The 15705-nt window shown below is 39.6% G+C and overlaps 1 protein-coding gene across 1 annotated transcript; it reads left to right on the top strand.

Annotated features, from left to right (window-relative positions):
• The first annotated feature begins 795 nt into the window (after positions 1 to 795).
• elovl7a (ELOVL fatty acid elongase 7a) lies at positions 796 to 8448 on the top strand. The gene is made up of 8 exons (XM_030772524.1): positions 796 to 862; positions 4908 to 4990; positions 5427 to 5617; positions 6229 to 6309; positions 6775 to 6831; positions 6930 to 7035; positions 7161 to 7297; positions 7722 to 8448. The coding sequence occupies exons 2-8, from the start codon at positions 4927 to 4929 to the stop codon at positions 7950 to 7952; spliced, it is 867 nt and encodes a 288-aa protein (XP_030628384.1). The 5' UTR covers positions 796 to 862; positions 4908 to 4926; the 3' UTR covers positions 7953 to 8448.
• Positions 8449 to 15705: the final 7257 nt, after the last annotated feature.

The following is a 15705-nucleotide window of genomic DNA, read 5'->3' as shown; positions in this document are numbered from 1 at the left end:
CCTGAAAAGTGGATTTCTTCACAAACTAAATGAAAAAATATAATTAGAGAGAGCATGTACTCTCCCCAGAGAGGTAAATCTATAACAGTTATGTACGAAATTAGAGTCTGTAAAAATCAGTATAACATTAATATTGTTTGACTGCATATTAAGTGAGAAAATATCTCTTCATATTGCAAATGCGAATGGAATATGACGGAACTGTCCACTGTTACCGACTCTGTTTCAGACTTTTCCTACACTATGTGTGGTACTTAACAAAAAAACCCTGCAATATCTGTAATATTGCGTGATTTTTCATTTCTGTTATTTCTAACATACTCACTCTCCTGTGACTCATAACGAGAACTTGATTTTTAGTGGAAGTGATATTTAGTGGAAGTGATATTTTTCTTTTCTTTTAGGCGTTTTCTGTAGGTATCCGACAGGTTAAGGGAACGTTAGGCTTTTATTTTTAAGTGATTGTATAATGCGTTTAACTTAAATAACATCATGACTACATCTGTTAACCTGGTTGATCTGAGACCAATTGTTTTCCACCGGCGTAATGCTAGAGGTCTTAGTATAAATTCACATCTAACAACAATATCACCTTTCCTAATACGGAGTTCAGGCGACCAATAGCTTGCAGCTTTGGCACATCCTGGTTCCACAATCGGCCAATTATGAGTGGGATGTCAATTTAATGTGGCAAAGTCTCCTCCTACTCTATGCAACCTTGTGCAAATACGGAACATTATACTGTAATTCTCTACACTAAACGCTGTTCCGTCACACCCATTTAAATTATCTACCACACAACCGACCGGCAGAAGTCGAAGAAGAGCGGCACACGGTTGCTTAAGTCCGAAGGTGCTTGCAGGTGAGTGAAGGAGTTGGCAACATATCGATTTATCGTGGCAGTGGCAGGTGTGGTTCGGTCTTCGAAAATGTATTTGTATTTTTTCCCTGATGAAATACAGAGTAGTAACCTTTTACTCTAAATAGTTACTAGCAACATCGCCCATTGATAAATAAATAAGTAAGTTCCAGCATATATAAAACTGAATTGGCGGTTTGCAATAAGAGAAATTATTATTCTTCTGACACCTGTGTGATTGAAAACTGGCCGACTGAAGTTTTGTAATTCATTGTTCTATTGAGAGAACGAGACACGGAGTATCAGTCTGAAGACAGGCTACAATGGAAACATCATTTTTATAGGGCACTAAAACTGTGAAGTTTACTTTCACCGGTGCAAATCACTTTTTACGGGTTTTCAATGTTGGATTCCACTCGTTTACATCCGCAGTTCGGACTTAGGCCCGACTTTGTCGTTTGGTTATTCAGAAATATTTCATGGTTGATTGTTTCATGGTTGATTGTTTCTTTCACATTTACGGATACACTGGTATTTGACTACACTCTGAATTATACCGCGACTCGATGGATATTGCCTTTGGCGTTTCAGAATGCTTACGCAAGACATGTCGCATCTATGTTATTTATTTATTGACGTTTGGTGGACTGAATATAAGACTAGCAGATGGATTTGTGGAGTTTCACTTGTTCTTTTGCTTGGCTAATAGAAACCACCGTTACCATGACACAGCTTGCTTAACTTGTTGTGCCTCACATCACTTTATTAGCCTGTGTTAGCCAACTTTCATGTTTTGGTAAGTAATATATGTCTTTCTTGTCCGTGCTTTATTTGCATTACACCGGAATTAAATCGTTTCAAAAAAAGAACATTTTTACACCATTAACAACACACAACAAAATGAATTCCTTCAGTTTCAAATTAAACTGAATTGAAATGTAACCCTGAGAATGCCAGCTATGATTAGGATTAGGCTACGTCTAACAGTCTGTCCATAAGCATATAAATACACGAATTGCTGTGTCAACGCAACACCAAACTGTCAGTAGAAGCTTTTCATGATAATCTTATCTGTTTGTAACTGTGTGTCTGATTTTTAAAGAGCTGAAAATAGTGCTTCTAATCTGAGGCTGTGAGTGAAAGCATGTACGACAGGTGAGACAAACCTGCCATGCGAAGGTGTGTCCTGTCACAATACTAGTATCCACCCGTTAAACTTACGGCAGCGGGCGTGTTGAAGCTTGTATTGGTTTTTGGATAATAATTGTTGCGCGTATAAAGATACGTTCCCACCATTGTATTCCTAAGATCTGTATCTCCTAAAATATGTGAAAGGTTACGTGTAGCCTACTATTTAGAATTCGATATGCTCTTTGTTTGCGCTTGCAAACTGAAGGACAGAGGAAAATTTGCATGGCCTATCTAACACCTGTCAACTGCCCAGAAATTAGATGAGTACATGGTAAATGGTTTGTAACCTATGCTGGATTCACTGCTGTTAGGTCAGTGTTGTTCCATTGAAACGTGAGTTAAAATGCTCTTAGTACAAATTATTAGAATATTTTGTGCAATACACCAACATGTGGGAGAAAAAGAGGAAAACCTTTTTGTGTGTGACATGATTCAAGGCATGATAATGATTCAACTCTGGTCAAATAGAACTAGTGTCTTTAGGAAGAGGAAACGGAAGGTTGCAGAAAGTCTTGGAAGGATTCTTTAAGCTGTCTTGCTTTGCCTGAACGGGTTTTAATACCCAAAACCAGTTCAGCAACACTTATCAGCCTTCTCTCTCTCTCTCTCTCTCTCTCTCTCTCTCTCTCTCTCTCTCTCTCTTTCTCTCTTATCATTAAGTTCATACACCTTGGCTGCAAAGGTAGCTGTTCTTTGTGTCATGTTTGGTCTCAGCTGTTACAGGAACCAGTTTGAGGTGTTTCACTAAGAGGAAAGTGCATTAAGTTGCTCTCTCTAAGGACTGGCATCGAGAACAAGATGGTTCTCCAAAAGTTTGTTGTATGTGTGAATCAGTGCACAGGGTAGGTGTTTAACTTCCTAAATGGACAGAAGCATAAGAGAAAAAAATGACAACTCATTCAAGTTTGAGAAACAGAGTCCTTTTGCTCATGTGACTGTGTTAAGACAGATCAGTTTGATGACAGACAGGTCTTGAGATAGCACTAAACTGATTCTTTAGAGATTGTCTCCTGATGGTGACCCTGTCTCTCCAGTCGCTGCTGTTGTTCCTGGCTGTGTATTGTGGTCCTATGCACTTGGTTCCTTGAGTTATGTTCAATACAGTACTCTGGTCTTGTTGTGAAGACCTGAATGTCATACTGAATGTTATAATTGTGGTTTTGTAACTGTCTAAGAAAAGTAGGCTAAACATTAAGTCAGTGAAGTTATTGAGGAGAAAACATAGAAGTTTAATGTGACATTTTATGTCTATTGTCGGAACATAATATTTCCCCGTGAACTTTTGGCCCTTGAGTGTATCTATCCTAACTCTTATCTGTATCATGCTACAGGATCAGAGAAGATGGGTTCAAAGCAGTTAATCTTAGACACACACAAAATAACAAAGTAGTCAATGTGTGTGTGTGCGTGTGTGTGTGTGTGTGTGTGTGTGTGTTTATGACCTCTCATACTTAGCTATACTAATATATATTGCTCCACCATAAACTTTATTCTATCTTTATCCTTCACCATCTCTGTCATAAATATCTGCTGCTTATTTTTCCCTTCCCTTCAGATACATACAGGTTGTTTTGAATGAACTGAAACTGCCCAGTGGTATGTAATAGTAAATGCTATACAGCAGCCCATTGTTCGAGGAGCTTAATTGAGAAATCTTCTGCAGTGAATGCGGTTAGCTTACGTCTTATTGCTTACAATCGCTGGATCCTCTCCCCAAGAAGAGGGTGTAGAATATTTTCTGTGACAATCTACATAATACATTTTTTTTTTTTTTTTTTTACCCAACCGCTCCCAAGAGTATTAGGACTGTCGTAGCCTCTGCCTGCTTAACACAAACTGACTGCAGGCTATTGTGTCCCAACACTTGCCCTCTTGTTTGGTACTGAGAGAATGTTGGAGAGAATGGAGAATGGTAGAATTGCTGATTTTGCGCGTTGTGTGTCACCCACAATGCAGCCTTTCACGTATCCACTATAAACGAACCATTCTTGCACCCCGTAGCCTCATATGCCAACACGTGGATCCGAGTTATGAAAATATTTGGTGTTTATAAATGAAAAAAAGATACTACGACCAGATTGTGGCGGAATGTATTTGTAGTTGGGTGACTGGAAATATGAACTGACGTCATATGAGGTTTCATTTGTTGAATGTGGGTTATTTTAAACGTGTAAATACATTCAGATGGATGATCAAAATATTCTTAGTTCAGTTTCATGTTGTGGATGGCGTAGAGACCATCGTAGAGGGTCTTTATTGGGATGTCAGTGCACTAATCTGTCACAAATCAAGAAATCATCACACAGTGACATCATTTAGAAACATATTGTAGAGTAATACTTATAAAACACTGAATCTTTCATTTCATGTAATGACCACATAGTCAATCCTAATGAGATGTCAAACTTGTGGAGAAAATCCCATGAAAACAAAATCTTAAATTGTTTTATTGGCTTTTTTTAAAGCTACTTGTTTGGTTACTTAGTGCAAGTAGATTAAGCACATGCCATTTTGTTATTTTGTATTCTCATCACAAAGGAATGAAAGTATAAAATCTGGAAATATTCAGTACTGAAAATATTGCAACAAAATATTTTGTCTTCCATCAGTGCCATGGAGTACAGTGCAGGATCTTTAGATGTTAACTTACAGACACCAAGTACCTCTGTCACAGTTTAACTGAAGTGAATTTTAATCCACTGTCCTTCTGACAGTCGAAAGAGATTTCTCTCACATTCTGGTAACTTATAACACTCTAAAAATAGTCACATTTTTCCTGTCCTGTTAGTTTGAGTGGTCTCACTCGCGTGATTTCGTAACAGGAAGTCTTTTTTTTTCTTCTTCTTCTTTTTTTCAGGCTCTAACGTGAGGGTAAGATGGCGTTGAATGAGTTTACATCCAGGGCTGTTCGCCTCTATGATGACTGGATCAAAGATGCAGGTTGGTACCAGTCACGTGTACGGCTGCTAACGACAAACTTCACTTCTGCTCTGCTGCTTTTACATTTATACACAGGGCTGGGGCACATTTTCAACAGCTTTTATCGCAAGTTAAACACCTTCGCTAAGAGGGCAGAACAAACGTATCCTAAGCAAACACTTTTTAACTGTCACTCGCTGTATCACTGGATTTGCATAAGGAGTACCTGTCAAAGCATCCACCAGTGACTCTGCCGTGAAGTGAAGGGGTGACAGTTCTTTGTGTTTGAGTCTTTCAGTAACCTCTCAATGTTCATGTGTTTTTGTCACTGTCTCAGCACTGTGAACAGTGTGGCCTGCAGACAAAACTGTTTCAAAGTTTTAAGGGAGATAAAAAGCTGTTGTGAGTCAGGTTAGAGCAGAAGTCTGTAAGTCTAATCATTTTTGGGACTGTGTAGATCCCAGGGTGGAAGACTGGCTGCTCATGTCCTCCCCACTGCCTCAGACCATCATCATCTCCGCTTACATCTACTTTGTGACTTCTCTGGGACCACGGCTGATGGAGAACAGAAAACCCTTTGACCTTAAAAAAGTCCTCATCATCTATAACTTCAGTGTAGTTGCTTTCTCACTCTACATGTGTTATGAGGTGGGTGTGCCAGACCAGTAGCTTAACTGGGAATTCATTTGAAAAGCTCGTCACATACTCTTCCTCCCTCTCTAACTAATTATTAGCTTAGCTCAATAGCTAACTGTCAGCAATAGTTAACTGCTAACTAATAACCACCCTTGGATTGGGGATTAACACAGCTTGAAAATTCAACGTACCTTTCATTCTGCGGTTGCATTTTGATTTTAGCTGACTTTGAGAAAACGATCTTCTAATCTCAGACTTGGCGTACTCGTTTCGCCAGATTCCTTTCTGCTGAGTGCTGTATAATGCTTTGTTATTTCGCGTTATTCGAGTTTGCCGGAGGACAGACCTGAGAGGCACTGAGTTATGTCTCATGAATCGGATGATGTTTTTTCCCCTCCTCCTGTTCCTTTTAAAGTGACACATAATCAGTTGTTCCTTAAAAGGCTTTTATTTCCTGTTACATCCCTCCTATGTCTCTTCAAAAGAGTGTGTGCATGCGTGTGTGTGTGTGGGGGGGGGGGGCTGTCTTACTAGAAAGAGTATGGCCATTCATCTAGCTTTATTTGACATCTGAGGCAGAATTACTGAATTGTGTCCTCTTTCTGATGTGTGTCTATCTGTAGTTTGTCATGTCTGGATGGGGAACGGGTTACTCTTTCGGCTGTGACTTGGTGGACTATTCAAGGTCACCGCAAGCTATGCGGGTAAGACTACAGAGATGCATTTTTTAACCACCCTACCATAGAAAAAAAATCTAATAATCTCATTGTTCTTTAGTTGGGGCTGAGCACTGTGTTCGTCTCTCTCTCTTTTCAATAAAAACATTCTCCCTTTACTCTAGCTAGGCAGTCCTGACTTTACTGGGCATGTTTAATGAGGTTATTTGCCTGACTTAGAAATCTTACCTTATAGTAAATGCCCCCAAGGTTTCAAAGAAATTGTTGAATTAGATGGATTACACAAACATTATTTTGTTTGTATTGTCTCATTGTAGCAATCTTATGTCAACCATGATCAACCACTCTGAATCTGAGGTCTGCTCAACGTAAGGTTACTTTAAAGTCAAATGCGACTGGCCAGAATCAAGTTATTCAGCTGAGTATTTAATCCTGCTTTGTTAAACACCCAACCACTGTGAATGACTTTGTTTTTCTATGTTGCATCTCCAGATGGCATCAACATGCTGGCTCTACTATTTTTCAAAGTTCATTGAGATGTTGGATACTGTAAGTAGTCTCTAGGTTACGGTTTGTTACACAAAGAAAATATTTTTAATTGTTTACCTTCTGTTTCTAATTTGTAATAACCCTCCCTTCTTGGCCAGGTTTTCTTTGTACTGAGGAAAAAGAACAACCAGATAACCTTTCTACATGTCTACCATCACTCCATCATGCCTTTCACCTGGTGGTTTGGTGTGAAGTTTGCACCAGGTATGTTTCCCTTCCCCCCTCTCTCTCTCTCTCACGAACACACACACACACACATACACACACACACACATCACAGCTGTTTCACATTTAATCCACCAGAAAAAGTCACTTCCAATCCTTCACAGGTGGCCTGGGGACCTTCCATGCCCTTCTGAACTGCATTGTTCATGTCATCATGTACACATACTATGGGCTGGCGGCTCTGGGGCCGGCCTACCAAAAATACCTGTGGTGGAAGAAGCATCTCACCCTAGTACAGCTGGTATGTACCACGTCTTTACCCCCCTAGACTCAATGGCAGTCCAGGGTTTGATGATAGTGCTAATGTTGATTTGCTTAGGTATTTTGTTTATTATGTTCAAAGTCCTTTTCCGTCCCACACAAAATATGCCCTGTATACACCACTGAAAATATACCTTTTTCCTGGAGTGAAATGTCATTTTTTGCAGTCTGTGTGTTTTAGCTAAATTGAGTATTTCTTGTGTCTTATTATTATTATCCAAAACATAATTTAAGATTTATTATTTGTTGGATTTACCGGTATGCCAAATTATAAAATATGCAATAAAGTGCTATAACCACTGATATAACATATTACAAAATAAGATGTTGGTAAGATGTTATCTAGGAACTGGTATCCACCACATTTTTCCCGGTATTGAGCTGAACTATCATTTAATCCACAGATCCAGTTTGTCATTGTCACCAGTCACATTGCTCAGTATTTCTTCATGGACTGCCCATACCAGTACCCCATTTTCGTCTATATCATCGGTCTCTACGGACTGGTCTTCCTCATCCTCTTCCTCAACTTTTGGTATCACGCTTACACCAGGGGCAACAGACTTCCCAGAGTTCTTAAGGATAGACTCAGCGACCGGAACGGCAACGGATTGGCACACAATAAGAGAAAGTAACCCGCCAAAACGCGTCGCTATGGCAATCTTTGCAAACAAGTCAATTGGATGTACTGTACATTTTTTTTATAGGAAGAATATTTATAAACAAACTTAGAAACAAACAAACACCATAAGGTTATGGAGTCAGGATATGGTTGTATACAGCCAGGGAAAAGAATAAAGCATATGAGAGAAGCTCATTTTAGGTCAACCTGACAGGTTAGCTTGTCTCTTACCCACAGTACTTCTTGTTGAAGACTCATTGATTTATTATACTTGGGCCTTAAAACGTTTGTATATTTGATGGAACTAGAATTCCCCACACATCTACGATGAGCTTAATTTGGGTTCAAACCAATGGGATAAGCTGTTTCTTACCCAGAATAGTTCTTGTTAAAAACTGATTGATTCATTATGCTTTAGCATTGAAACACTTGTATGCGGGGTGGAACTACACACTGAAGTTTGTTTTTAGTCTTGTACGTCTGCCCAAAGACCCTTTAGTCATTCGTGTATGCCCAAAATCTATTGTCACTTGGGGCATTCCTGCTTCTCCCTCAAACAGTACCCGTCCATCAAGCAGTAAGACTCTGCCCGAGCACTTCAACTATGATTAGACTATGTCTGTTTGCTCCTACTGCGTCTTTGACATTTAAAGGTGTATTTGGGTTATTTTGTCTTAAATTTGTCTTAAGTTTGTTTCTTTGGTAACTTTTTGTATATTGGGCTAGGAGACCAAAAAGTAAATCTTGTGTATGTGTGAAGAGTCCGTTAGCGCCGGAGGACACTTCCCCAGGGCTGCTCAAGAGAGGAAATCTTTTCTGACGCTGGACTGGCATTATTCCTGAATGCCCCCATGCCAACTCTCTCTGTCTCTCTCTCTCTCTCTCTTTGAATAGTCTGTCTCTGAACTCCTCTCTGGTTTGAGTTACATCTCCCTTTGTCTAACAAGTTTTTTTTTGTTGTTGTTGTTTTTTGTTTACGAATCCATGCCAATATAAATCTCAGGCTCTCTATCCCCTTCAGATGTAACATTGAACCCAGTTTGGGAGGCATTTAATTTGTCTTTCTGTCCTTGAAGGAGCCAGTGCACTGAGCCGGTCTGTACGTTACTGTGCATTATTGGTGATACAGGACAGAGACAGTGAGGGTTTGAACAGAAATCCCTAATCAATCAAATGCTTACTCAGTGCCTTAGTTTCATTTGAGAGAGTGAATGAATAAAGGACATGAACTATAGCCAATGTACCTGGTTCCTGGATCTGGGTACTTAGTTTTTACTGTAGTCATGAGTGTTCAGTCCAGACCCCCCACCCCCACCCCTTTTCCCCTCTAAGCCCCACTCTCCCCATTTTGACAGGAGGCCATATCCCTTTTATATAAAAAGATTATGTAAATGTAATGTTTTTAAATGTATATTTATATTGTCCAAATAAATGCTGTTTACACTGCTGTATGTTAAGTGTTTTTGTACTCCTGTGATCCATTTTCAGAGGTGAAGAGACGTCTACTTACAGACAGTGGTTTGATAAGTGTTTTTGAATTTGATGCAAATTTATTTGTAGCGTGACTGGTTCGGAAACATATTTCAGTTTAGGTCTTTCAGGGGATACCCCCCGCCCCCCCAAACTACACACGTCCATTAATTCTGACCAGACTTGTATTTGATACATAGTAATTCGCGAGGTTGCGATGGTGAGAGGGTTAATCAAAGCATAGTTGCGTAATCCTGGTGCTTCCCTTGACTGGAAGCTGGAGACACTGGTTGAGTGATGTAGTAACGTTTGGGTGACGAGTTCACACCTTTTATGTGGATTCCAGTAACGTTTCCGCAATAAATTCCCTTAAATGGAAAACGTCTTAACAAACAATACAGGTTAAAACAATGAGAAAATGCAAGAGTGCATTTTCTCAGATGCCCAATAGCCTTCTGCTTCATATTCACTTGGACGCGATTGGCTTTGGCACAATTATGCATGACTGAGCAGAGCGAAATTAACCTGTGCTTTCATTTTTTTCAGTTAAAATGCCACACCAACTGTCTGTCCTAGTGAAATATTGATTGTTTCATTCATCAGATGTGTTAATCGGATTTTGAACAGAAAACACTGTTAACAGTTTCCACTGTCCTCGTGCATTCACTGAGCTAAAACAAGCGTTCATGTCCAGAAACCCTCGAACTGCCTGGCTACATGTCAACACGAATTAAATGCAAACATAGCAAACAGGAGGAAAATACCGTGTTGTGTATGCTTAGCATATTAGATTATTTCTCAGATTTAATTTGTCAGAATTAAACATCGGATATTTGCTGGACCAGTTAATAATTTGATGCAGTGGAAACCAGCCATGAAAACAGCCTTTTTCTCCCCTCATAATTAAAAATGACCTGATTATGTCACATTCAGTCAACCCCGCGTCTGTACTGTATGTTTGAATATCATATTAACCAAGTCTAAATGTGCTGTTTCACAACGGAATTGGTCATGCACTGAACAGACCAAAACGTCTTATAAAACATCATGACGAGAAACTGCTGATTTCTTGCCGATGATTCCTCCGCAGATAGACTCTTACACAGAAGTTATATACAAATATAATACTTTCATGCAAAACTCCAAATAGGTTTCTAATAGCCAACCAATAGTCTGATACTATCTTTCTAAAACCCGGGGGGGGGGGGGTATTTTTCGCATCTTGCCCTTCAACGTCTTTGGATTATGTCCTAGTCTCTCTGTAAACCAACAATGAACCGATTATATGTAATCTTGGAACGTCTTGGAGTTCATAATTTCTTTCTAGAATATGACTAGAGGATACGATTGTCATCTTTTTTCTCACAGCATTCGGCGGAGCATTGCTTTCCTCAGAGCAAAGTTGAGCGCGTTGCCAGGAGAAATTCGGTCTCACACGTCAAAGTAGGTCATAGCAAATCACAGAACGTGTGAACGAACAGGTCACAACAGATCGGCGTTAGAGTGGCTGTGTTTCACTGGAGTACAGCCATCACACATCTATCCTTTGCTGTTTACTCTTTCAAAGTCAACTCAGCTAATCAGATTAATATATGGTGCTCGACCAAGTGATAATCGCATAAATCTATTTACTTCTCTTTAAATCAAGAATCATGTTCCCAAATCGTTTAAGCGAGACGTCACTGCGTGGCAGACCCTGTGAACTGCTGCGCAAATAGTATGTAATTACAGTAGTAAAAAAATTCAATCTTTCAGATGTAATGACATATTCGATAACATCTTGCTGCTGGCTCTATTGGTGAAGGGCACCATCTTCTGGATGGGAAAAATAACTGTCGATACATGAACTGTCAGTGAACAAATGAAGTGTTAATCGTTCTGAAACTGACTAAGAGGCAATTTATAACATTGCATGATTAAATTACCCTTTCCTTTTCATCGTAAAGTGGCAACATGTACGTAGTCTGTCGAAACAGCTATTTCACTGCAGTGTTAAAGGTTTACGAGGTACGATACATGTAAGATTATGGGGGAAAAGTTGCACATTAATATCAATGAGAATATGACTGTGCAAAGGTCAGTGTGAGCAGATGGTCTGTTCTCCTGGCTATTGATAGTTTCCCAAGGACGCTAACTGGCAGGGCACCCTTGGCTAAATTATGATTCAGCCATGCACATGCAGAGGGATGCTTGCTGAATTACGATTGGTCGTTAGACACTGACAATTAGGCAGACGTTCGTGGAAGATCGTTTTAACGGTTCTCAAAAGCGTGGTTTGAAATTATTGTAAAGGATTTTTTCGAAATATTCATGTAAATATAATACCCACCTGGAAAGATAGAAAAAAGACAAATGTGAAACAGCTAAAACAATTACGTGTTCTGTCTTTTTTGAGAAATAAATTTGAAGAAGAAGAAAAGGGCCTTAGTTTTACCACTCAAGATGCATGGAATTATTTCCCAGGAAAAACAGATGCTATAACTGAATCAATACCTTACTGCTGTTCTCCCCTGCGGTGGAACAGTACAATTCGGTACAAAATGCTGTCAGTACATTTTTCCCCCAACATGATTTAATGAGACCTTGTCACACTTTTTAATCTTTATTAAATCATAGTAGGACCAGTAAGAATGCTTGTTCTTTTTCAAGGCTGCCATGCCTGGGTGAGCAGAAGCGGGGTAAAGGGATACAGGGGTACCATATTGAAGGACAACCCGGGGTTAAGTCTCCTACTTTGAGACAAGAAAGGCAGCTGCCAGAGGAAGAACAGAGACATTAGAACTGGCAGCCCTCTGGTGCTAAGTCCACATCCCCTGCCTGGAACTTAAAACAACACCCCTCCGGTTCTTGGTATGGAGCTTTATCCTACCGGGCTACTGCTGTTAACTGAATATCAGACACTCTCGTGGCTTTGAATCAGTCTCCGATTCTCCAGCTGTGACTGTTGAATGAAATCTTGCCTGAAATAATCAATAAGAATGGGAAACATGACCAAAATTAGTTGCTTACCGTTCAACCTAAACTCAGCTGCTGCCAGATGATGTGATGTAATTGGGGTCCGTTGGAAAAATACTCTGTTGATGAGGGAAAAAAATGTATAATGACCTCATAACAAACATTTAAATATGAAATCACATGCTTTGTTACTGACATAACAGTATACCATAATGTAATAAGCACAGTTAAACAAGAGGTAATGTGAATGGTTTAAAAGAGACGTTAACAAGCAGGCTAATAATTAATGTACAGCTAATAATTCACTCCTTTGTAAGAGCACTTCAAGCTATTCTTTGTGTCCAAAGATTGATTCAAGTTGTATAGACCAAGACCCACTGACTGTGTAAGCTTTTTAGTGAGTATTTCTGGAGACTGTTACACAGTGTCTGGAATTCAGCTCAGAAATCACTGATATCCAGATATATAAAAGGACAATAACTTGTTATTCTCTTGGTACCTCCAGTCTACACTCTCCAGTAATACATTGTACCAGTAGGTTTGAGCAAGATCCTCAGTTCTTTGTTAATACTAGTAAAGTTTTAATTTGAGTGGTATTTGGGAGTTTGCTGTAATAAGGAACTATTGCATGTTGTTCATGTAGTCTTTTCATGTAAATGTTCTTCCTTATGATACCTGCCAAAACAAATACTTCTATTTTTAAATATTTCCCCTCCCAGTCATAAACTTCAATGCTCACACTTGATTTAACAAACTAATAGTGAAAGTTCCCATGAGGTATAACAAGTTTAATGAGAGATGACATGTCAAAATGACATACCTTAGATCCAGTCACACTGTGTGCGTGTATGTGTGTGTGTGTGTGTGTGTGTGTGTGTGTGTGTGTGTGTGTATGTGCGCGTGTGTGTGTGAATGGGAGGGTGTGGATGTGGGTGTTTCCAACTTAAACAGCCCATACTAAAAATGCCATTTCTGGTCCTTTCCCGTAAGTGCTTTGTCTGACACACTAATATATTAGTTCAGACAACAATATGAATTTACATATAAGAACAGTGCATGGAAAACAAGCATTAATGAGTCTATTTCCTCCAAAGAGGGATCAGCAAACTCGATTAAAGACTGAGTATTCATTGTTGGTAAAACTACTCTGCTGTATGCTGTGAAGCTAAAATTGAGATGGGTTATTTATTTATTTATTTATTTTGCATGATTTGCTGTTATTTTTTATGAAGGACTGTGCCACGTTAAAAAAAAATCCCCTGCATTTCAGTTGAGTACATAACTGACAGAGAAAAGACATTGGGTGTTTCTCATATCCTCTGTAAGTACCCCACTGTGGTGCTGCAGTAACCTCTTTGCTCCTTCAAAATCTCTCCAGTCGCAGCTCTAGCCAGAGGAACTTTAAAGCGGGAGGGGCAAGAGGAACGGAGCTTTGCCATTGGCTGAGCGGCTGAGAACTCTGTTGTTGTTCCATCCTTAAACCAGAGAGCATCAGCATGAAACCCACTGTATGAGGAAACGTTGAGGCCACACACTTCCCTGCCTGCATGTGCCTGTGGCGGACTACTACTACTATCACACAGTGACAACACGGCCTGATCTCTTCAAGGAATCTTCTTTGTCACTCTCTCAGAGAAAGAAAGTGTAAGTCACTGTTCAGTCTTTATCCTCTGCCTGCCTGCCTGCCTTCCTATAAACCAGCAGATGAGTACAGACTAACATACTGCATTGGACTAAAGAAATCTTTAACAACTGAATACAGTTACTATTCTCATAGACTGTTTGTTTTATGCTTCAGCACTGACTGTCTGCATGTTTGAGGAATGCAAATGTGTGGCCTGTTTGGGAGTTGCAGGACAGGGGGGTGGAGGGGGTGAGGGGTACAAGGTGACATTACAGATGACCAGCATTCCTCCAGCGAACTTGTCACTGCAACGCATGTGCACAGATAGAACAAGCTTCCCCCAAAATGTTAGTGTCACACGCTGTGCTTTGGCATTGTACTCTATAAATAGACACTGTGCTGTCCAACTAGCCAACAGCTACCCTTAATCTGAATTATACAGCCACCCTATAGCATAGCTGTGAGCTAAATGGAGAGTAATATGATTTGTGTGTGTGTGTGTGTGTGTGTGTAGCTCTAATCTCGTATTTATCGTATCTGTAGTTTTGACTCTGTTTAGAATTGAGGATGTAAGAAATGCAAATGCACTCGTTCTGTTTGCTCTTCCACGTGTCACTGTTTCCCGCTTTGAATGAAGCCATGTGTGAGAGTGTCTGAGTGTGACAGTATGTCCCCTAAGCGCTAGATGAGTCATTTGAACTGCCATGTGCGTTTTGGAAAATGAGCAATGAATTATGATTTCTAATGGATTTACACAATATTGGAAATTACTGCAGAACAAATGCTTTGGGTGTAAAATGAACAGTACTGAACAAAAAAACAAAAAAACCCCAAAAAACAAAATACAAATGATTGAATTTATTTATGTCTGAAAAGAAAAATGCATTTGGAAATTTGATTTGATTTCATGTGACTTTTTCTGTTTATTTGTTTTTTTCAATGCTTGTTTTTCCATTTTGAGGAAGCCCACTGGAAAGCAGTGGTTCATGTTATGCAATTCTATTCTAATATTAGAAAATGGAATGTACCATGTACCATTGTCTTTTGGAATTTTGTGACACTAATGTGTTTTGCCAAATTCAACTCTGTAAACACAGCAAACTCTTCTTTAGATCTGACCATGAATCTTTTTCTGTTTTGTTTTAGAATCACAGTAGTGAAAATCCAGTCCATTTTGAATAGCTGTATCAAGGTCGTCTGCGCCTGTATACGTAGTTAAATTTGCATTTTAGTATTTGGAGGTAAAGGACTGATGAAGGCAAATGAATTCAGCATAATGTTGCGCAACATTGTGTTGTAACATCAGTACAACCCTATTGCCCTCAGCCAAACACTACAGACCTAGTCTGCAACATTGTGGAACAGCTTTGACAGAACTGAAATAGCTGAATGACCGTAGCACGTCTGCAAATGACCCCAGGCTCCGCTTTCCCTATCACTGAATGAAACCAAGCTTCTAGCGCTACACGTAGCATCTGAGCAGTCAGTTCATATACGCCAAGGTTATGAACCACTTCATAACATTCTCATACACCCTCTGTTTTAACACTTTGGTTTTGTTGGTCAGAGGGGCCCCAAGCTTTTGAATCGTCCAGTTTCCTTGAAGTGTTCTGTCAATGCGCATAATGTTTTAACATGTTCAACACGTACCTTTGAATGTAAATGACATAATGCGTTTCCCTCACATTACTTAATGCTAGCCATGAGCAATGCGTTT

The sequence above is a fragment of the Chanos chanos genome, chromosome 1 (genome assembly GCF_902362185.1).
Source record: "Chanos chanos chromosome 1, fChaCha1.1, whole genome shotgun sequence".
NCBI classification, from domain to species: domain Eukaryota; kingdom Metazoa; phylum Chordata; class Actinopteri; order Gonorynchiformes; family Chanidae; genus Chanos; species Chanos chanos.
This window is presented reverse-complemented; position numbering and strand designations above follow the sequence as displayed.

Bases quoted from the DNA above. Each gene is read 5' to 3' on its own strand.
- elovl7a (XM_030772524.1), top strand. From the start codon at position 4,927: ATGGCGTTGAATGAGTTTACATCCAGGGCTGTTCGCCTCTATGATGAC. The intron at 4,991-5,426 runs GTTGGTACCAGT...GGGACTGTGTAG, and splicing joins TGACTGGATCAAAGATGCAG to ATCCCAGGGTGGAAGACTGG. The intron at 6,832-6,929 runs GTAAGTAGTCTC...CTTCTTGGCCAG, and splicing joins TCATTGAGATGTTGGATACT to GTTTTCTTTGTACTGAGGAA.